General features: G+C 37.8%; 1 protein-coding gene across 39 annotated transcripts in view; it reads left to right on the top strand.

Annotated features, from left to right (window-relative positions):
* SLMAP (sarcolemma associated protein) overlaps nucleotides 1–21,843 on the top strand; it is a 93,536-nt gene that overhangs the window by 15,323 nt on the left and 56,370 nt on the right. For 32 of the 39 annotated variants that reach the window (XM_085590541.1, XM_085590540.1, XM_085590568.1 and 29 more), the window contains exons 2-3: nucleotides 15,272–15,425; nucleotides 21,221–21,293. In XM_085590541.1, coding sequence (XP_085446667.1) covers nucleotides 15,272–15,425; nucleotides 21,221–21,293 — 227 coding nt within the window. The remainder of the gene's footprint in view (nucleotides 1–15,271; nucleotides 15,426–21,220; nucleotides 21,294–21,843) is intronic. The other 7 variants (XM_085590549.1, XM_021532452.4, XM_085590551.1 and 4 more) reach the window with 1 other exon arrangement.

The following is a 21,843-nucleotide window of genomic DNA, read 5'->3' as shown; positions in this document are numbered from 1 at the left end:
GTTTTTCTGTATTAATTCATTATTCGGTTGAAAAAAGTGGCTTGGTGACTTTCTTCTTGTGGGTTTTTTGCTTGTTTTGGTTTTTGGATTTTTGCTTTTTGGAATTTTATTTCTGTATTTTAATTTATTTTCTTTTCATGGCTTAGGGACTGAATCCTTCTAATATGCATTGAATTTTTAGTTGAAATTATGCAGTACATAAATCTGAAAGAAGACAACCAGTAACTTAATGCAGTTCAAGTGATATTGAAGTTCCAGGGGATTCATTGACTCACTGTTGAGACACTTCTTTCTGGGTTGCTGTCCAAATCTTTGTCAATCACACACAGCTTTTAGAAAGAGGAGAGAGAGAGTGAAAGGTTTTATGTTGATCCTACATGATGCTTTGTAGTTATTCTTGTCTAACTGGAAAAGAAGTAAATTTTCTGCATTCTATTAAAAAGTCCACTGCAAGAATGCTTTTATTGTAATTTATTGTGGACTATTACTGTCATGTGACTTACTTTCTATAAATTATTATTGTTAATTTTCTCTTAAAGTATTAAATGAAAAATGCATTCATAATTTGCACATTGGTTATTTTATATATGGGTGACTGATAAAAATCCAGAATGACCTTCTAAAATTTTAGGAATTTATATTTGAAAATTGGTTTATTCAAAATATTTAGGTACTCATAGAATAGTTAGGAATAAAGATTTGACTTCAGTTGGTTTTAGAATAGTAGCTGTGTGAGTTCTCTTGGGATTTTTCTCTTGTTTTGTTACTATGAACTATTGATGAGGTTTGCACAATTTTGTTTACTAGTTCACTGTTTCTGGTATTTTAAGTTTTCAACCTAAACCTTTCAAAGGGAAGTGAAGAAAAACATCAAGGTTCCTGATGTGCTTGTTAAGAAACACTGAGGTTGAGAAACAGGTGGCAGAAAGCTGCTGGGTGGTGGTTGGTGATAGTGTGTCATGCTTTGCATTAGTTCTGCTTGGCACTGGATGAGTGGATGGCATTGGAAGTCTGGAGACAGCTGCTGAGTCTGGAGGTTGGCAGGTCCATCCAGTTTGTGCAGGCAGGAGGTAGATAAGCTGCTCAAGTTGTCCAGTTTTGAATTAAGTGTGAAAAGTATAACCTAACAAGGTAAGTGAGGCACCTTTGTTAAGAGCACATGTTTATTTTATCTGACTTGAACTAATTTTAAGAGACAGAGAAGCACGTAAATGTACTAAAAATGCGCTTTGACCTATGAGAGGTTGCTCAGAATTAAATAATATACTTTAAGCTCAGAAGTTTTAAGGTACCTTGTTGAAGGACTATTCTGTGATGTTTTTCCAGTCCCTTATTTAGTTTGCACATGTTGCTGTTGTGTGTTGGGAGGGGACTGGTCCATGTTCAGTTCCACCATATGTGTGTGAGTGTTTTGTCTAATCCAAAAGAAACCAGAACATATAAACAGGGAGAGAGCTGGAGTGTCCTGTGGTGCAACTCCTGAAGCTGATGTTGGGAGAAGAGGGCAGCAGCTGTGCACTGCGCAAGGTGTGTTTCTGTAATTGCTATGAGATGTTACTGCTCCCAGCTGAGACCTGGTGTGAACGGGGAATTTGGTGGGGTGAAAACTATTTGAAATACAGAGAGAAGAAAGCAGAGAGCTCACTCCTGGCACTTCCCTGGAAACCTAAATGGGAGATTGTGAGTGCAGTCAAAGAAGGTGCTGTGCAGTGCAGCCAAGAGTAAAGGCTCGAGGCGATGCTTACGGTACTTTCCTGCTGCACTGTCATTTAAGAATGTCTAAAATACAGCTGCTTCCTCAGCCCCGAGGAGCTACTGTCAGGTGGTAATTTGGAGATCAAGTAAGAGAAGGACTAGCTTATATCTTTCCAAGTCTGTGGTAGACAGACTAATTCTTGCCTACTAACCAGATCTGTGTGGAAAGGTACTTTCATGTGAGAGGGCCTTGCCTTGTACTTGCTTCCTGTATCTCTTAGGTTTTGTAACTTGGTGGATATTGACATGAATTTGTGTATAAGCAATCAGGAGAGCTGTTACTGATCTATATACAAATTTTATGTTCTGTTTCTCTTGCAACAATAGTATCTTAGTTGTTTTAAGGCTGGCTGGGCAAACTTGTGAAGTGTTTTTTCTGGTAAACACTTGAGAGTTCATCTAACAAAAGTGTCACAGATTTGTTTGGGATTTTAAATTTTTTTCTTTTATTAAATAGTGCAAAGCTGTAATAATCCAATGAAACATTCTACCAACCTGCATCATGTATTGTTTTTGATATGCCTAGTATTTGCTGAAGACTCGAGTATAATACTTGGCTGCAGAAGAAAATCTTTTTCCAAAAAATTTAAAAGAAGAAATAGGGACACACATGTTTCTCTTAAACTTGTGTTTAACTGTGTTGCTCTTAATGCTGCCAATTCCCAGTGGCCCAACCTATTTTCCTTTGAAACAAGCTTTGGATAGCATCTAATTCTAATTAAAGTTTATTAAAACTTTGTGCTAATAGTAGACTAATTATAGGTAGTGTAAAAGTCTTGCTGATTTTCCTTTAATCAAAGTGTAATCTTGTCTACAGCTGTATTAAATTTAAGCTTAGATGACAAACTTCTTGGAATGTCAAAGCTTATTACTTAACAGCAAACATGTTTTTTGTGGGAAGGCTGTGTTTGTGCTGGGAGTGCAGTTTGAATGTTATGTGAACTTAATTTGAGGGCTCATCTGTTTCAGTGATACACAGTACAGATGCTTTTTTTCCATGGAGTAGATGGGCCAGTGTAGATGGGACTGATTTCAAGCACAGTACCAGTGCATTGCCACTATTATTAAGTGTCATCATTTTTAATGACAAGCTTGCTAAGCTTTCTTCCATGTTCTGTTTGGACTATAAATTTTGAAATAATTCTTTAAATGTTTTTGAGTTTCTAGTGTATGTCCTTCTGTCAGCTGGGGTTTTTGCCTTTTAGTAAATGACTAATTTTCCTGGTTTGGTTTAGTTTCTGGACCTTGTTTTCTGTTCTTTTAAGAGCATAGAATGAATTGTAGCAGAATTTAATATATTAAATGTCAAGAATACATTTCAACAAAGGGTGATCTTTGTACAGAAAAATCCTAACTGTTCTCAGAGCAGCAATTTTTTTTTTTAAATGCTGATTAGACACAGAAAAAAATCTGCATGTTAATTCCCGTTCTTTTGCAGCATATGGCCAATTTCTAGCTAGATAATTTTTACCATTGATTAGGAAGTTCAATTTCTATATTTAATGGGAAAAACCTTTGACAGCATTCTGGTATTTACCTATGCTTATTCTGAGTAGAATTCCAGTAACTTGCATAATTTCAGTATCAAGAACACTGAAGTTGAGAAACCTAATTTTAAAATTTGAGAAGTATGAGAATTGTTAATGTGGATGTTGAAGTTTAGAAGTAGCTTGTCTTGGAAGCTTTGGACTGTAAAGATGGAATTAATATTTTAGGCAACCCACAGAATATGTGGGTATATTCCTATAATTAATGGAAAATTCAGTTATAAAAAAACCCATTGAACAACCAAATCTTCATAATATAAGCAGTCTTTAGCTGTAGTTTCTGCTTTTGCTTTTTGTGGCATTGGTTTTGCATTACCCAGCACGGGCAGTGTGTTGTGTATCGTGGCCTTGCCCTCTAGTGGCTGGAACTCAACTGTAAATAGTGAATGGAAAAGGCATTTTCATGCTTAGATAAGGGATTTGGAATTTTTTTAATGGTGGTTTAAAGAATTAAATCATCAGGGGAGGCCATTTCTTCTTAGACAGACAATCTAGAAACTCTGATGGTAAAAAGTTGCTATTTTTCTACAATGAAATTTTTTGTCTGTGTTCCAGAGGGAAGTGTGGCACATTTAATACAAAAAATTGTAAAGTTTGATAATGACTTTTCAGAGGTCTGGGTGACCACTCCCTCAGGCTTTTCAGCTGAAAGGGTGAGGGATTACCAGCAGTACTTTGCAGTTGCCCTGCTCCTAATGCCCACTGGCAGATCGGTCACAGGCACTGATGTGTTCTTGGGTGCATTTCTGTTGACAAAGAAATGAAGAGATTCGGATTATTGGTTGTTTTGGGTGTGTGTATCTTTTATTTTTAGGTTGTCTGAAGAATCACGTTCATGGGCATGGGAGGTGTTACCAGTGTAACATCCTTGATGACCCTGATGAAAAATAGATAGGAAAAAAGCCAGAAAATATTTCTGTTTGTGTAGAAAGCTGTATCCTGGTAAGTTTTGCCATTTTAGTAACCTGTCTATTCTGTAAATCCAATGTGCCTTGCATGAGATTTTTGCCCTAGACTAAGATGTGTGAGTTGTGAGTCACTCTGTTTGGTACTGCAATTACCAAACATGGAACGCCTTATCTGCCCTCTGCCCATCCCTCTGCTGGGGTGGTTCTGCCATCAACATGTCAGAAGGTTGCTCCTTGTTTTGAAGCCAGTAGGACACAGGTAAAGACATGAATGATGAATATTCTGTAAGATTGCCTATCAAAAATCAACTCACACATTCTCTCCTGTTGTTGGCTGACCCATCTCCATATGTGGATTTCTTAAGTTTAAAATAAATAGTCTTTTTCTTTATTGTGGAATTGTTAGTCTCAAAGGAGCACCAGAATAAATCAGCCTTTGTTCATGAATACCAATGTTTAATTACTACTTGCTTTAAAAGTCCTGATCCAGGAATGCATTTCGAATAATTACAGCCTCCTCCCAGGATATTTTCGCTCTCACTTTGTTGGAGGTATGGCTTGGCAGTGCCTTGAGTACAAATATTAAACTCTCAATTGTCAGATTTCTCCTCTGTGCTGGAAAATGATTTTTCCATCTTTGGACGCAGCTGCACCCTTCTCTTTTGGTGTTTGGTTTCCAGTTAATTGCATTTGTTCTCTGCATGGAATGCTGAAGTTCAAAACACAGAATGAAAATAAATTTAATTTAGTAATTTTTTTTTAAGGTTTGGTCTGTCGTTGATGCAGAGAAGTCTTTGGAAAAGCAAGGAGAAGTGTATTGCTCTGGTGACCTGTTTTCAGTATAAGGAGCTGTGTAGTAAACTCTCACTACGCCCTATTTGGGTAATATTTGTGGTTTGGACCTCTTACAAAAATATCTTGTTTAACATTATTAAAACTAGTGCGGTGTCATTTGTACTAAGTCAGTTCCTTCAGTTAGGACTTGTACTCTTGTACTTTATTGGTTGCCTTGAATTTATATCATAGTAGCTTTAAGTTCATCCTCAGCATGGGCATTTTAGCTGTAGTTTAGCAATGTGCTGAACATTATTTTCCTTGTGATACTTGTGCTGTGAATTAATAGCTGGGGAGTAGATGGCAGAAAGCAAGCAAACATTGCTTTGTGCAAAGGAGAGGTGAATTAACTAGGCCTGCTGTATGTTTGCTTAAAAAAGAATAAAAATACTATAGTGATATTAGACAAGTCCTTTCAGATGGAATATGTCCCTTAATAAAATAAAGGGAGGAACTTTCTGAAATTTTTCAGGATATTTTGAGAGTTTTTATATATATGGAGATAATACCAAACCACTGCTGCATTGCATTTAGAGAGCTATGTGTGAAATCTGATGTGGGTTTTTTTCTTTATCTCAATGTGTGATCACTAGGAGTTTTCTCTGCCACAAACCAGCAGCAGTATGGAATTAATGATAGTACCTAAACACAGTGCCTTGTGCGGAAGGAATAGAAATGAGAAATAGTTTGAAATAGTTTCAACAACTCCCTTTACTCTCTAAGAAGTTGTAAAGTCAGCATGTGAGAAGAGATTCTTCTGTGCCAGGAGTAGAGGAGCTTTGATGTAATGATTAACTAATTTGGCAACTTAGCAGTGAGTAGCAAGACAATTAAGAAGCTTTTGCAGTTCTGCACCTGCCTTGAAATGTCAGGTTATGTTGGGAGTTTCCTGATAAACTAACGAGCTGCCTCATAACCTTTTGCTTTCGTGTAAGTAGTTCTTCTCTTCTGGCGGAGTATCTGGTAATCTTGGCTTCTGTTGTGGTTTTTCTCCAATTTGCTTGCAAATGAAAATGTAATTGTTTTGTGATAGAAGTTCAGTAGTGCAATTTTCTTAAGGAAAACTTCCTTTCAATTAATTTTTTGCTAGTGATTTAGTTACCTTGTTAGCTGGAGATTTTTGAGGAAAAGAAACAATGGATAATGTTGGTGTTGGATTTCTCATTCTGAATATTTATAGACAGATGCTGATAGTATTTCAAGATTGCTTTTAAAAAAATCTGTTTATCATGTGTTTTCTTCTTTTTCTATAGTTTCTTGTTATTCTTCAATGTTTTGCCATAAAAACAATTAATTTGGTTTCTTTAGTAGGTGTTACAGAAACTTGATTTCAGTTTTTGTTTATGCAAGTTTCTAATAAGGTCAGTTAAAATCCAGAAACCAGGAGGGATTTATGCCTTACCTCTGCTCTTAAATTAGGGCAAAGTTCTGTCCAAACATGACACACCTATCTCTTTGTGTCATACTTTTCATTGCAGTAGTCAGAGACAAAACCATACTTTATTTTGGTCTCGCGCTTCATTAGGTTGGCCAAAGAATGTAAACTATCAAGTTTAACCATTTTTTGATTGTGAATTTAAGAACAAAATTTGTTTTCTGAATAGTCTTAGTGTTCTGCACTAGTGCAGAATATTTATGGGTGGTTTTGCCTCCTAAAGGTAAGAATAAATTGCAATGTTACATTACAAACCTTTAGAAACATGTATGAAACACGTATTTGAAAAGAAATTAAGATTTTGTATGAGAACCTGCTCTTTGCAGAGTTTATCTATTTTATCTGGAAACATGTGCCCTACAAACACAGTCTTTGGTAATTTGTACATGTTGAGAACAAGTTTACTTATTGCAAAGTTTGAGTGTGCCATGTTGCCAAACTTTAATTACATTTATTAGAGTAAATAATATTGTTTAGCTTTCAGTCAAGGTTTGTAGGAAAGTATTCCTGTAAGGGCATCAGGATTGATGAGTATTTCAGCAATATTTTACACTTAGAAGTGGTTAGCCTGAAGAAGCTTGAATTTCTGGGGAATGGCCTATTAGAGTGTTTTATTTCTTAATTTTAAAGCTGTATTAAGTTGCAGTATATTTCCATAATTGATAAATACAAAGAACACAGTAGCATTAAGTGAAACCTTGGAAGTCACCTTGGCCATATGTTTTCCCCAGGGTCCATGTTTGATGTCATGATAGAAGTTGAGATAAATTATACAAAGTAATCACTGGTGTCACATGATATGCGATATGTGGCTGTAAGATGGCTTGTGTAACGAGAGGCAGAGCTTCTTTAATGAAATAAAGCAGGACGCTTCTTTGCAAGTACAATTTCCTTCTAGAAACCTGTTTTTATCTACTTTTTTTACTGGTTTTATGAGTACATTGCACAAGTCAGTGTTTTAATATGGAGCAGGAGAAGTTCTTTTGAAGTCTCTGGGTGTTATCTAAGACATTGTCATCTATGACAGCAGTAAGACAAAATATTGTTTTAGTATTCTAATGAGTCAATTCGAGCTCATCTTGGGATGATGTGTGAGTAATCATTTCCTGGGAAGCTTTCTGTTGATTGTATTTTATTGTTAATATATTTTAGCTTTGCAGTTAAAGCAATGACGTACCTTAAAATTCTCTCAGCATTTTCAGGATGGGATTAAAATAGTACTTGAGAATTTTCATGTAGGCTGAAAATTCCATTTCCTTGAGAATATTGTATATAACTAGTACTGAGTTGGGTAGTTTTCTTGAAGGAAACTTCTGTGCTTTTTGTATATTCAGAATAGAATTGCATGTTTTCTGAAAGTGTAAATATCCTTCATGTCTTTTGTGATTTATGTACTAAAGTTTTAAAGCTTGATACATATGAAGGGACAGACTTTCATTCTGCTAAGAAGAGAATAAAATTCTTGTAGTTATCCTGAAACCATCCAGCATTTGTAGCAGAAGTCTGATACTCGGAAATTTTTGTGAACTGTGAGGACAAAAGTTAAGTAACAGGAACATTCTAAAGAGTAGTAATTAGTAACTATGGTGACACTGTAGCAAGTCAGTTGGCTATATATAAACCAAATTACTTGTAAATTAGAACCCTTCCTCTACATCTCTAACTTTTAAAAATAGCTTTTTGCCTCAAAATTAGTGACACTGATGTGTAGAGAGATCTATTTTTGGTGTTGCATTTTTTGGCTTAAAATTTTTGGTATCTATCTCGTCATTCTTCTCCTTTTGACAGTGAATGCCTTTTTGGACTATTTGAATTATCTAGGGATAGATCAGCACCTGGTACATGAGCAACTTCTACCTTTTGCAGTCGCTTCATTCCACACTTTGTGTTTCCTGCAGAATATTTTATTTACAAGTGGAATGAATATTTTGTATCATGCCTGGGATTGCTTCTGCTCACATCCTTTGTCATGAATCTTCTACCAGAGTGTTCTAACAACAGAATTTTGAGGAGGCCTTACAGCATAATAGGGAGTGTCCAGGACTACTTCTTCTGTGACTTGGTGTTGTACTACATTTTTTAGTTATGGAATGTGATTGCTGGGAGGTGTTAATTTCACAGCTATCAAGCTGCTTGTTTCTAGAAAATAGTTTGTGTATTACTTGACTGGTACCAGTTCTGCTGAAGGAGGGTGAATACTAATAATCAGGTTACTAATAGTAACTCTGAATCCTGAGCTTTTCACCTTCAGATGAGTAAGTTGAATTGCAACTACTAGCAAATGTGTGGTTTGAATAATTATTTAGAAAGTAAATGTGATGCTTAAATGGGCACAACACATAGGAGGTGGCATTAAGTCTGCAAACATACTTTTTTGTGCTTTTCTTTTTTGTTAATGATTTTAATATGCCAGAATTTGAAGTTCTGATAAGTGTAAGTGTAAATAATCCAGTAATTTTATTGGAAGGATATTTAAGGAAGTTTTTATTATTTTACCAATAATCTGTAAAAGTCATCAGTTAAAATAAGCATTGAAAAGTCATATGCCAAAAAGAGTCTGTGCAGAAATGTTCGCAGGTACATCTTGAACATGTCTGTTTTGTTCTGTTGAGTAAGTTGACATTTTGCTACTGAGGAAAGCACTAGAGCAACTCAGGGCTGTAGCCAAAGACATGTTTTATGCACAGTTAATTGTTGTTGTTTCAGTGGTGGGCATTGCCTTTCTGCCTACCTAAAGTGATTCCTCTTCCTCCCCACAAATCCATCCATTTTCCCTCCATAGTCTCTGTGTCCTTTTCAGGCAAAGTCTGCTGACCACTCACACAAAAGTTAAGCTGAGTGACAGGGCCTATAGTGAACTTCAAAACACTTAAACAGCCAGGACATAGCAGGGAACACAGGGATTAATATTTTATAGCCCCTCAAATAATCTGTCTAGCAAGGCCAAACTGTGTTTATACCCAGGCTCAGTTATGCTGGCACAAAGCTGCTTTTACTGGCACAGTTTATTTTGCTTGACAACAGGTATGAGTAACCAGCAGGGTTGTCCTGGCAGTGCAGATGACAAAACTTCAAGGTGTAAACAGAGAAAGGAACTACCTGGTTGGCAGAAGAGCATATTCCCTGCTGTCCTTTCCCTTCTACCCCTTTGAACTACTGGCAACTTTGGAAGGATAGCATTGGATTCCTGGGAATAGCTGAAGTTCTTAATCTTTTCCCATTAGTGTAGCTGGTTTTACATTAGGCTTACACTTTAAGTTAAAAACACAAAGACTTTTTTTTGTCCCATGCTGTATCAAAGAATATCGATTTTAATTTTTTTTTCCTTTTATTACTCATAGGAAAAATGGTAAAGTTTGTTATTTTTTAGAAAAGTTACTGAAAACTGCTAGCAAGTTTTGCTTCACTTTGAGAAACCATATACTTATAGTCCCTGAAAAGCCAACTGCCACTCCTTCACTCTGTTCAATCTGACTGGAGAATCCCTTTCTTTATAGCTGATTGCATTTAGTTTTGTAGTGGGTGACTGCCTGGGGTAGTTAGAATCATTTTAAAAAGGAGTTTTCATAGGAACTCAAAAGTTAATGCACTAGTTTTGCTTCTGAGTTGAAGTTGGGGTTTAGTAAGCAAAGAGCTATTAGATCTGTGTTTTAAGAAATGGAAAACTAAATAGAAAAGCAATTTTGCTTGATGTACCCCACCCTGTGAATTACTCTTGCTTATGGAGACAAATACTTCTACTTCCCTGATAGACGGGTGGAGTTATGCAAGTGAGAGGAAAGGAATTTAGGATCTGTCTTAGCAGACCAGAATGAGGAACTCAATCAATTGGATCTGGAGGTAATTTAGCATTTGAACGTCTCTATTTTACAGCCAAAGGACTGACCTGAAATTCAGTATGGTTTGCACAGTGTACTCTGCTAGCAGAGTGCTGCTCCCAAAATGAGAAAATGGTCTGTGTTAAGACTTCAAATAAGAAAATAATCCTGTAACAATATGAGAGGAAAAAATTTCCAGCCACAGTGTGACAAGTGTTGGCCATGTAGGTTTGACCATGGTATATATTGTTTTAAAGTCTTTGGCTTTGCACAGCTGGATTTGTGCACAGTGTATTTCATTTCCTGGTAGAATTCTCAGCATGCAATGAGTAAATGAACTCAGTTACATTACTGCTTAGTGAAGTATTACTCCAAGGGAAGTATTCCAATGTCTAGATCCCTCTTTAATTCCTGCTTTTGAGTATTAGCTTTAGTACTCAGGGGCTGCATTTATAATGCCTGCATTAATTGTTCAATGATTTAGTGTCAGCTGGGGAAGAATCTTGCATAGTTAACTGCAGCATTTTATGGTTTAACTGCTCTGGCTAATAGCCTTGCTGCCCTTTGTGGTGGTAACCATGGCAAAAATGAAGGTGCCAACTCCTTATTGGTTATATTTCATAATTTGGAAAAATAATTTAAATGTTTCTGGTTCAAGCTAAAGCCATGAAGACATAACAGGACCCTGAAGCTCATAGGAGTTATATGTATTTCTTTCACAAAGGAAATAAGAGCTGAGGAAAAGAATGATGAACTAGGAGATTCTGAAATTTGGGTTCTTTTTCTACATTCGTTTTTTAGGCAGTGAAAATTTATTTAATACATAAATTATATTGCTTTTTTACATTGTGTAAAAGGCAATATCCTACGTTTTTTTACTTATTTACCTAATTATTAATGCAGCTATGGAAAGAGGCTGAAATAGGTTTAATTATATGTAATGGTTTCTTCTTGCATTTTTTGATGTAGAAGTTGTTCCTCTTCACATAATGAATTTCACATCTCTGTTGACAAACTGCCTCAGTTTTCCAGCAATTCTTCTCACTGTAGTTCTCAGAATAATTGCCTTGAACTGCAGTTTCAAGCTGGGTTAGATGGAGTAGCAGTAATGTGCTATTAAAATGGCAAATTATGGCTGTACATAGTAATAGCAAATAATAGAAATATTAAAAGGCTGGTCAGTTGTTTCTTCCTGTAGTTCTACTGTAATTAAATCCAGATAATCAAATCACTGAAGAAATGTGCTACTTTCAAGATTTTCTATACATCTCTGATCTCATATTTTGTCTTCTCAGAGGTCCTTCAGAAGTGTCTCATCCTGTATCAGGCCTGTATATGGCTTGGGAAAGAAAGCACGTCATGGCTTTCTCACTTGTCAGGCTAATTAGGGAGCTCTCTTCAGCTTGCCTCCTGGAAGATGTTGCAATAGTGATCATTAAACAGAATAGATTTGTTATTGCCAGTTGGTTTTATTACTTTGAAGAAAATAGTTAACCTACATTTCATAAGTTAGATTAAAATCTGTCCTCTTGGAGCAGAGCAATTTGCAATTTCCTAGTATCAGTTAGAATGAACATATTTTATGTGTTTAGATTTGATGTCTTGTGGTTGGGGATGACTACAGAAGGATCTTTTATTTCTTTAATCAGAAAATACTAGTGATTTGTATTTGCAAAATGGGGAAACAAAAATCTGTAGTTTTTTTTAAACTTCCATAATATAGTTTCTAAGGAAGGTGGACTGTACTGGAGAAGTTTGTGTGTACTGATAAACTCCAAGTTTTACTTTAGAATAAAATTTTCACAAATTTTGTGGAAGCAGCCTGGTAAGGTGTCTGCAGTTAATTGATCTTATCAATGGCTTGTAGGTGGGGGGGCATATAAACAATAAATTACTAAAGAAGAAAGGCTAGGATTTTTTTTTTTTTTGTCTGAGATGTTATGATAATGTAGCATAAGTTTCTTGAATACTTTGTGTGTTACCTTGTATTTTTTAAGAAAGGAAGGGAAACCAGCACTTGCACAATATATACAGCTATCCCTTGAATTAAGGATATGGTAATACTTTAACAGTCCTCAAAAGCTGAGTTGTTTTGAATGTGTATGAGCTGCCATCTCTGCTCTACATTTGGCTTGTTAATATGAGGTACAAAAGGGCTGGGACTTTGCTCTGGAGAGTGAAATATAATTAGGCCAGTATATGCTGCCATTTTTTCTGTCAGCACTGGTTTAAGCACCTCCTTGCTTATGTTGCATCAGCTCAAAACTGGTTTGCAGTGACTAAAGGAGTGCCTGAGCCAGTCCAGGTGATGAGGTGGTGGCACAGCTCGGCAGTGAGAGCTGGGAAGGGCAGGAGCCATGGGAGCTCTGTGAGCTGGCACTGCTGGCTGAGCTCGGACTGCGCCGGGAGCAGGGAGGACAAGTGGTGCTGGATTCCCAGAAGGTGCTGTGTTACACAGCTGCTGTGTAAAAGGTCTTGGTTTGGGAATCTGAGAACTCACTGTGCTTACCGTGTAATTAAATAGTACATTAAAAACCAGTATGTTGGCACAAGTACTAGTTAATGTATAGACACATTTGTTTCAGGGCTTGCACTTGATTTTCATTCTTGAAGATAGCTTTAGTAATTATGCAAAAGCGACGGAGAGATTGACCTTTGAGAAAGATCATTTGAGCTAGTGAAAACCAGCATGGAAGTAACATTTGCATTTGCTACGAAAGGGACTGGCTCAGTGGGTTCCTGAGGAATGGCTACATTAAAGATAACTGAATCCTTTATAGCGAGATTTGAAGGCACTGTGTTTTCCTCTCCTTAGGCATCAGCTACTAACATGTGGCTAGTATTGCTTCTTTACTAGATGCAGGAAGAAGTGTATTTACAAACAGGATGAAAAGACTTGAGCATCACTTTTCTAAAATTTATGTAATACATTTCAGTAGTATGCACTTAAGTGGACATCAGTTACATAATATTAAAAGTAATGTGTATTTGTTTACAAATATCATTTTGCAGTTGGAATGTTGTCTGATTTTTTTAGATGTTTTAGAAGTTTGTATGGCTGATGCTCTGCACTTCTTTTCTTGTGGTTACTGGCCTGTATTGCCATGTGCTATCTTGTGTGAGTCCCATTTGCAGATTCTGCAAAAATGTGGTTACAAGGGGCAAGGATTAATCAAAACGTTGGGAGGGACAAAAGGCAGATATGCACAGAGAAGAAAGGGTGGGGAAGAGCAAATAAGCAGATGCATGTTTGTTTCTCCTTGCCTGTGACTCATTTTTTCATAACAGAAGAATTTTCAAATGAAGAAGACAGCTAATTGAAAACAAACAGGAAGCAAGAAATAATTACCTCTGCACTGAACCATGAGAGGGTTCAGTACTTTCAGACTATTAAATTAACAAGCTACTTAATTTGTTTGGCTTTTAAGCATGTAACTTATAAAAGCTATATGATATACTATTATGTTAATAGATAGTATTTAATACTATGAGAGTATTATGTAGAATATAATGTGTTTGATTATTAATATAGTGAATGCAGTCATAATTTCTTGATCTATCCATAATTTATGCTTACCTTCATCTTTATCAGCTTATGATGAAATATTGTTTTCTTTCCTTCAATTGAAGATCTAAGGCGTATCTGTTGCAGGGAGGGAAGTCTTTCACATACTGCTTTTAATTCTTTTCACATACTGCATTTCATTTCAAACACCTACCTGAGCTTTCCTGTGCTGGCATTCCCCTTGATTCCCGAGTCCAGTGACGCAGTGGAATTCCAGCTCTGTGCTTAGGGCCACTGGGTTATGCCTTATAAGATCCATATCATACCCTTGGTGTCATTTTCCAATATAAGATCTGAGGAGCCCTGGTGCTCTACTCTCACTCCATTCAAAACCCATCTTTCCCCTTCACACTGTGGTTTTGAGCTATGTATCATGGTTTTTTTTGAGGCCTGCAATAATAGAGACAATTAAAAACATGGAAATTTTGCAGAGAATGCTGAAAAAAGGGAAGGTGAATTGCTTTTATGAGGAAACAGATGGAAATACATTAATTTCTCTGAACACAACATCTTTTTCCCCAACCTTATGCCTGCTTTGGGACTTGAGATTATTTATGAGTGCAGGAAGCCAGTGATTTTTACCATCCAGCAGTTCCTGTAGCAGCTATTGTTATCTTGAAGTAGTGAGATTGACTCATTCCAATAGTTCTACCTGGCTGTCAGTAGCATTCTGGTCCCCTCTCTTGTGCTGTCATTGCTCAGGTCATAGCCAGGCGCTCTGGTCTTCTGCTAGGTGATTCATTTGCAACCTCTTCTCAGATGCAGAAGTTTTAATTACAAGTCTTGTGTCATAAAAGCAGTTTCAGATCCAGTAAGTTGCTATTAACATTTAGTTAACTCTGCAGATGGGTATTTACAAAAGTACTTGAAATCTTGAAATTTAGTTAATGATGTGAACTAGTATTGCTAAGAAGTAAAAGCATCCTGTTGGTTTTCTTTAAGTCATCATGGTCTTTTATTGCAACTCCTGAATTCTGTCTTTTGCCAGAAGTTTTCGTGCAGTAGCCTTCCCTGCAGCATGATTGTTATGCAATACTGTTACCTTGAATATGTGAGCAGTTAGAAATCTTGTGTGTTGACCAACTCAAATATGAATTGTTTTATGTATGTGGCAAAAGGTGTTGCTGGCTAATGACGTGTGATCCTCTATTGCAGGCAGTAGTTCAGGCACACTTTGTAGCAATGATTTGCATACTGTATGTGCTAGAATTCAATCATATGTGAACTCAAAATCAAATACAAATACTTCTTGATGATGGGAAGGTGTTGTGTCCTGATGAGGGTGTTTAGAGTTTGATATATTTATTATCTTCTAGAAATAAATTATATATAAATAAAATTTTACTTGTGCTTGTTTTTCTTGTGTTACTTTTCCCTAATATCTTATTGTTGTTTTTATTTGTTTGCAGTTCTACCTTCAAGACACTAAAAGTAGTAATGGTACCTTTATTAATAGTCAGAGACTGAGTAGAGGATCTGAGGAAAGCCCACCATGTGAAATTATGTCAGGTGACATCATCCAGTTTGGTGTAGATGTGACGGAGAACACGCGGAAAGGTAAGGGTATGGATCATTTTTTTGTTTTTTTTCAAGTATATTTATTTTGAACATCTTACTGCAATCCAGTCTTTAAAACTAAATGGCATTCCCATTGTAAGAAAACTGTCTTGTTTGGTTTTTTTCTTGCCTCTTCCCTCCTTTGTGCTGGCAATGAGCCATGGCCCCATGTGGTACCTGATCAAGAAACATGTCTGCTGGAAACACAGACTCTATTTCTACCCTCACACCCCCAGACAGACTTGTTTCCATGGCCTACTTTCTTCCCTTACTGTGTGCAGGGGAAGCGTAGGTCTGGAAAAGGAGGATCAACTGGGGCTATGTGTTCATCTATTGCCTCACTTAAATTGGCCTACAGCAATTTTAAAAGTGCAACACAAGCGTGTATGTGTAATGCTGTATTGGGCTTTTTGTATTTGGATTTTATTATTATAGTTGTAATTACCTTCCTTTCAAGCCCTTTGAACCTTAAGGTTTCAGCTAATAGTTTGACAGAAGTATGAACCTGAATTTCTTGATCAAGTAGTCAGCGTAGGTTTGAAACCGGCTAACTTAATTCTTTTCAGGATACCCACTGTTTCATTCTGTGTCAGCTACTGATTTTGATTTCTGCAGGTACTTTAAAATGAGAATAGAAACAAGTTACTAGCTGACAAATGAGGTGATGGCATTTTTTGTTTGGTTTGTTTTTCTTGCTGTCTTCTCAGTATGCACGCTTAGGAAATTTTTTATTAAGGCAATAGCTCTGTACCTATGTTAATCAAAATGCAGCCTCTATCTCTTATCTTTTGAAATTACGTAGTATGTCAGAAACCATTTCTTTATCCTTCTGGAGACTGGTCTGTATAGGGATTATCACATTGTTAGCAATTTTGTCAAGACTTTTTCAAGTTGCTGGATGGGTCTGCTGCTTTCTGTAGGCCTAGAACTTCTGGCCATGTTCTGTAGAATCATATTTACTCAGTACCACACAGGTTTGGCAACAGAATGTCAACTGCCATCACCCCTTTACTGCTTTTCTGAACAAGACCTTCATAGATCTTATCCTTACAGAGAAGTGTATTAGAGAAGAATGAAAGAAAAATATTCAATTGAAAAGCTGATTATAAAGTTTTTTAAAACAAGTGAATAAATGAAACGTCCATCAAAGCAAATCTTTCACAAACCAAGTCCCCCCACAGCCCAACAAACCAAACCATAAGTACAACAGGAGAATTTATTAAAGTGCATTAACTGAACAAAACATAAAGATGACACCTGCTCTGTTACTCATGAATTTTGTCTTCAGCCAGACAGGGTTGTAATTCTCAGGTCTGAAGTATCAGAGGAAGGTTAATGAATGTGTGTAAAGAAGACATTTTTAAGTAATGGTTGTTGTGGTATTTTGTCATCAAGAGGTTTTGGAGCTGTAGGAATTTTGAGTGATTCATTGTAGTGAAGGTTTTATCACATTGTTTTAATCTTCTCAAAAATTATGTTTAAAAGATTAGACTCCAGGATGCTTAGCTGAAATTGCTGGGAGTTATTTAAAATGTTTCCATGTGAAGTGATTGCAACATTTATGAATACTAGCAGTACACATGGAAGAGATCAAAAGTATACACTGCATGTAATGAACTTGGAACTATTAATTTGATGAGATTGTGTCCTTGCTAAGAGAAGCTGAATTTCTTCAAGTGTATTTAGACTAAAACAATTTTTATTATAAGATTTAGTTGGAAGGGAAATTGGACTTAACTTGCTTTTATCAGCACATTGCAGTTAGTCCATGGAAACATTTGTGGAAAGTTCATGGTAAGCAAATTCTTGCCATGAATTTTTGCCAGTAGTAGTTATTTGCTGTGGTTTTATGTTAGTTTTGCAAAGCGTGATACATTACACAAATGCTGGTGACCTGGCATTTGTGTAATGAGTGATCAGATTATACAGCCTTCCTTGTCCTGTTCTCTGGCTTTGAACTTGGATGCTGTGCTCATGTTACTCATGAATGTGTTGAGCTCGCTAATGAGGAAGAGGATACAAGTTTGCTTTCTCCCTCTCTGCTCCCCCAAGCAGAGAATGAAGATTTTATCATCACAGAGTTTAGTGGTTAGAATGCATATAAACATGAGTTTTTCACCAGTTGGTTTCAGTAGTCTTAGATGTTATTGTTAATCTAATCTGTTCATGAAACAGACAGAAAAGTAGTTTTTAAGTTTGTGATTCCCTTTAAAATCACTTTGCATTCTGGTATTTACATAATGCCTTACTCGCACAAGACATTCAGCAATCTGCTGTGTGTAATTATAAGGTAATGACAGCCCAGAACGAGTGTACTTGCCCATGTAAATTCTGAATTATGTCAGTACTGCTAGAATACATTTATTTTATTGTTCAGTCTGTGTTTTAGTAAGTAATTTCCTTGCAAATGTGATCTGGATTTGGTTCATTAAAATAATGGCATGTTCAGTATGTGATTTTTCAGGTTATCAAGTACGAGCACCAATTCCTCAGTTTCCTGCTGCTGAGCCAAAGTCAGTAACAGATCCCGGAGAAGCATTTGTATCCCTCCTCTTTCCTTATTTGTGGACTTGCTGTATTACTGACAAGTTCAGAGACCTGGCCATTTCCCCCTCCTTAATACAGCACTTACCTATGAACATCTCACTGTGCTTTTCTCTGTGATAGTGTGGTTTATATTCTATTAGCACTTTCTTAATTTCCCACTTGTGCCAGAGCATTCCAAGCTAATTGGTGATACTACCTGCACAGCAAGCGGCACCAGCACTGCAAAGCAAGGTCAAATAATAGCAACATGATTTAGTTCAAATGCAGTTTATGCACATTTTTCTAGTCAGGTTTGGACTCACTCATCCATCTGTTCTGTCATGCGATGTTTGAGGGAGGTAATGCAGGTGGGGAGCCCCACAGCAGTGTGTGCGGCAGGGCAGTGCACAGACACAGGGGATGTGGGGGCTCCTCAGGGCTAATTGCCACATTAATGAGTGAAAATAAAAACAAGAGCATCACTGGCGAGTTGTCTCTCTAGGAAGCAGAAACTGAGACAAATAAAAATGGTTTCTGTGTTCCCGTTGTGCTATAGCGCAGCAGAAACTGTCGGGGTTTAGGACAGGTCTCGGGGGCTTTGGAGCTGTGAAATGTGGGGCAGCTCCGTGTTTTGGAGGGTACCGACAAGTTGGTGACTCAAGTGTGGAACAGCAAATGGAGCCAGGAGGAGGGATTTACAACGTGGAGAGAGCTGTGGATGTGGGGCAGCTGTTTCACGCTGTGGAGGGAGCCGTGGGGCGGCCGTTCGGTGCTGTGGGGCGGCCGTTCGGTGCTGTGGAGGGAGCCGTGCTGTGGGGCGGCCGTTCGGTGCTGTGGGGCGGTAGTTTGATGCTGTGGAGGGAGCCGTGCTGTGGGGCGGCAGTTCGGTGCCGTGGGGCGGCAGTTTGATGCTGTGGAGGGAGCCGTGCTGTGGGGCGGCAGTTCGGTGCCGTGGGGCGGCCGTTCGGTGCTGTGGGGCGGCCGTTCGGTGCTGTGGAGGGAGCCGTGCTGTGGGGCGGCAGTTCGGTGCTGTGGAGGGAGCCGTGCTGTGGGGCGGCCGTTCGGTGCCGTGGGGCGGCCGTTCGGTGCTGTGGAGGGAGCCGTGCTGTGGGGCGGCCGTTCCCGCCCCGGAGGGCGCGGGCGGGCCGGGGCGGGGCGCGCTCGGCGGGCGCGGTGGGCGGCGCGGCGGCGCCCCCTGGCGGCGGCGCTGCGCCATGCCGGCTGTGCGGGGCCGGCGGCAGCGGCGGCCCCGCGGAGCGCCCGGAGGTGAGTGGGATGGAGAGGGGCTCAGCTCTGGGGACAAGGGGTGCCTCAGCTCCCTTGGGAAACCAGGCGTTGCTGTACAGCTTTTTCGTGTTAATTCCTCACAAGAAATACTGTAGACCTGAATTTAAACCATTGCTGCTCTTCTGTACAGTCAGTACTGTGTTCATATTTTCTGTGTTGTTTTACCTCAGGTTTTCTCCTTATTTTTCCAGTTGCAATGAACTGATAGCTAAGGGTCAGACTGTAGAATTTGGATATTGTTTCCTTTCTTACTATTTTAATTTTATAAGTTTGTCAAAATGCTTGGTACCTTTACCCAGTCTCTGTCTATTTGAGACCTTTTGCTAGATGCCCATTATATCTTAATTTGACACAAATAAAGCTCCTGCAGATTTTAGGAGATTTTTGTGAGTCTAGCTGTTGACAGAAAAACTTCAGAATTATATAATCTTAAAGCAGACCTACCTGATATGTGACCGGAAGGTAAAGCTGTCTCTTGCCATTTAATGTCAGGTATCCTAATGTTTTCTTATTGAAATCACTGATTTACTCTAAAAGAAAGAATTCTGCGTTATGAAAGATATGTATTACAGGGTACAGCTAATATTTCTAATGTATTTTTTAAATGTTTTTGCAAACTTGATTTATTCCATTATAAATAAAGACCCCAAACCCCGCAGTTTAATCTGTTCTGCCCTGGCATGTAAATGTAATACTTTACCAGGCCAGCTTGAAAAAAACAACATGCTCTAGCCAGGAGAATACATCTCCAAAGCAATAGCTAAATAAAGGTTAAAACCAACTTGGTTGGATTATTTCTCCTCTATATTTAGATTCTATTGAGGTAGCTTCCTTAAAGACCTGTCTCATTTCCCTGGAGTATTACCAGTGTCCTAAAACTCCCATTCCTTTTTTTTTTTTTTCTTTTTTTCAAAGCCAGATTAACTGTTTTGCCGATATTAATAACCGAGAAAGGAGAGCAGCTATTTGTTTTTGTATGTTAGTGGGTGCTGGAGATATAGTGGTTCATGATAGGTGACCACACACTCATTTGTATCTCACTTGTGGTAGTGTTTTGGGAACAATGAACAGCTATGTTTCCATGTATGTGGAAATAATTTTTGCTTCTCAATTAATGGAACCATACAGGAAAAAAAAAATCAACCAAGACACATACATAATTTGACTCTTTGCAAAGGCATTGAAAATTATATCAGTAACATCTTTCAAAACATTGGGTAGAAGGTTTGAACTTGATGTAAAAATCAAATATTGCATTTCCTCCTCTTATTCCTCAAGTTAAACAAATCTTGAATTTAGTCCTCAAGGAGCAAGTTTACCTCTTGTGAAATGGAAGGCCACTTGTCTAGGGCTATGCAGTAGATGTGCACTACAAGCACCCCAAAATAGAAATGTGTTGTCTTGAATGATGCTGCCTATGGTGTTCAAAATGATGTATTTCTCAGTGGTTCCTACACACTTCCTGTGCATTTCCTTTTCAATCATTTTTTGCAAATAATAATTGCTTGGCAAGTTCCAGATTTTGAAGTAAATGTCGGTAACACAAATTGGACGTGTTACCTTCTAAGTCCCTGGATATGCTTGTTGGAATCTTGTAAAAAAGGCAACTCATTATTTTGTTTGTACCTCTGCATTCCTGTTACCTGGTGCAGGTAAGATGCCTTCCTCTTTATTGATTTATGATCAAAACATTCATTTTTTAAACTTTTATAGTAACACATGAAAGAGTTGGAACTGGAACTGCTCCACAGCCAGGACTGGAGTACACAGCATAACCTCTTCCAGTTTGTAATGATGAGGTCTCCTGTGTCCAGAGGAGGTTTGAGAAGGCAGACCCAGGCACTGGTGCTTGAAGGTGTTCATGCCTCCTCCTCTTTGCCTGTCTCAGGGTTTCTTAAGACAATTTGCTTGGTTACTGTAACATTAAGCACTCTACTTAAAATGAAGTAGTAATGGATCATGATGACTTAGGATTTGTTTCTTTTCAGTTACTCATGGATGTATAGTCTCCACAATCAAACTGTTCCTTCCAGATGGAATGGAAGCTCGATTGCGATCAGAGTAAGAATATTTATTCACAATATTCAAAATTCAGCTACTGTATGATGAGGATTTGATGGGTATTATGTTTTAAATCATTATGGGATCATTTGATTTTCCTATAATCCTGCAAAGGGAGTAACTGAGTGCATGGTTCTTTTGAAGGCATTATGAGAAAAAGAAAAAACTCACTTGCTCGTTGTTTTTAGTAATTAAGACAACCATGAAGAAGGCCTCTAAAAGAAGAAAAAAATTCTTATGTATTTAGGCTTTTCTGACTGTGGCTTACTCTACTGAAATGGGTATTAGACACAGAATAATATAGAGAAAAATAAAGCAAATAAGCAAATTGCCCTGCCCTCTTTCTTTATTAGTGATTGCTATTCTGACTCTTTTAAATGCACATAAACTCGACTAAAATGAAACTACTGGAAACTCAGATTAATATTGACAGCATTTTCTGTGTATATGCCCATTTTTGAGAAATCTTCCAAGAGTAATAGAAACGAAAAACCTTTAACATTTTGTTTGCACTGAGTGCTAATCACAAATGGCATAATTTTAGTCACAA

Source organism: Lonchura striata, chromosome 12, assembly GCF_050655825.1.
Source record: "Lonchura striata isolate lonStrDom1 chromosome 12, ASM5065582v1, whole genome shotgun sequence".
In the NCBI taxonomy this organism is placed as follows: domain Eukaryota; kingdom Metazoa; phylum Chordata; class Aves; order Passeriformes; family Estrildidae; genus Lonchura; species Lonchura striata.
Note: the sequence above shows the minus strand (reverse complement) of the source record. Positions and strands in the feature narration are given on the sequence as shown.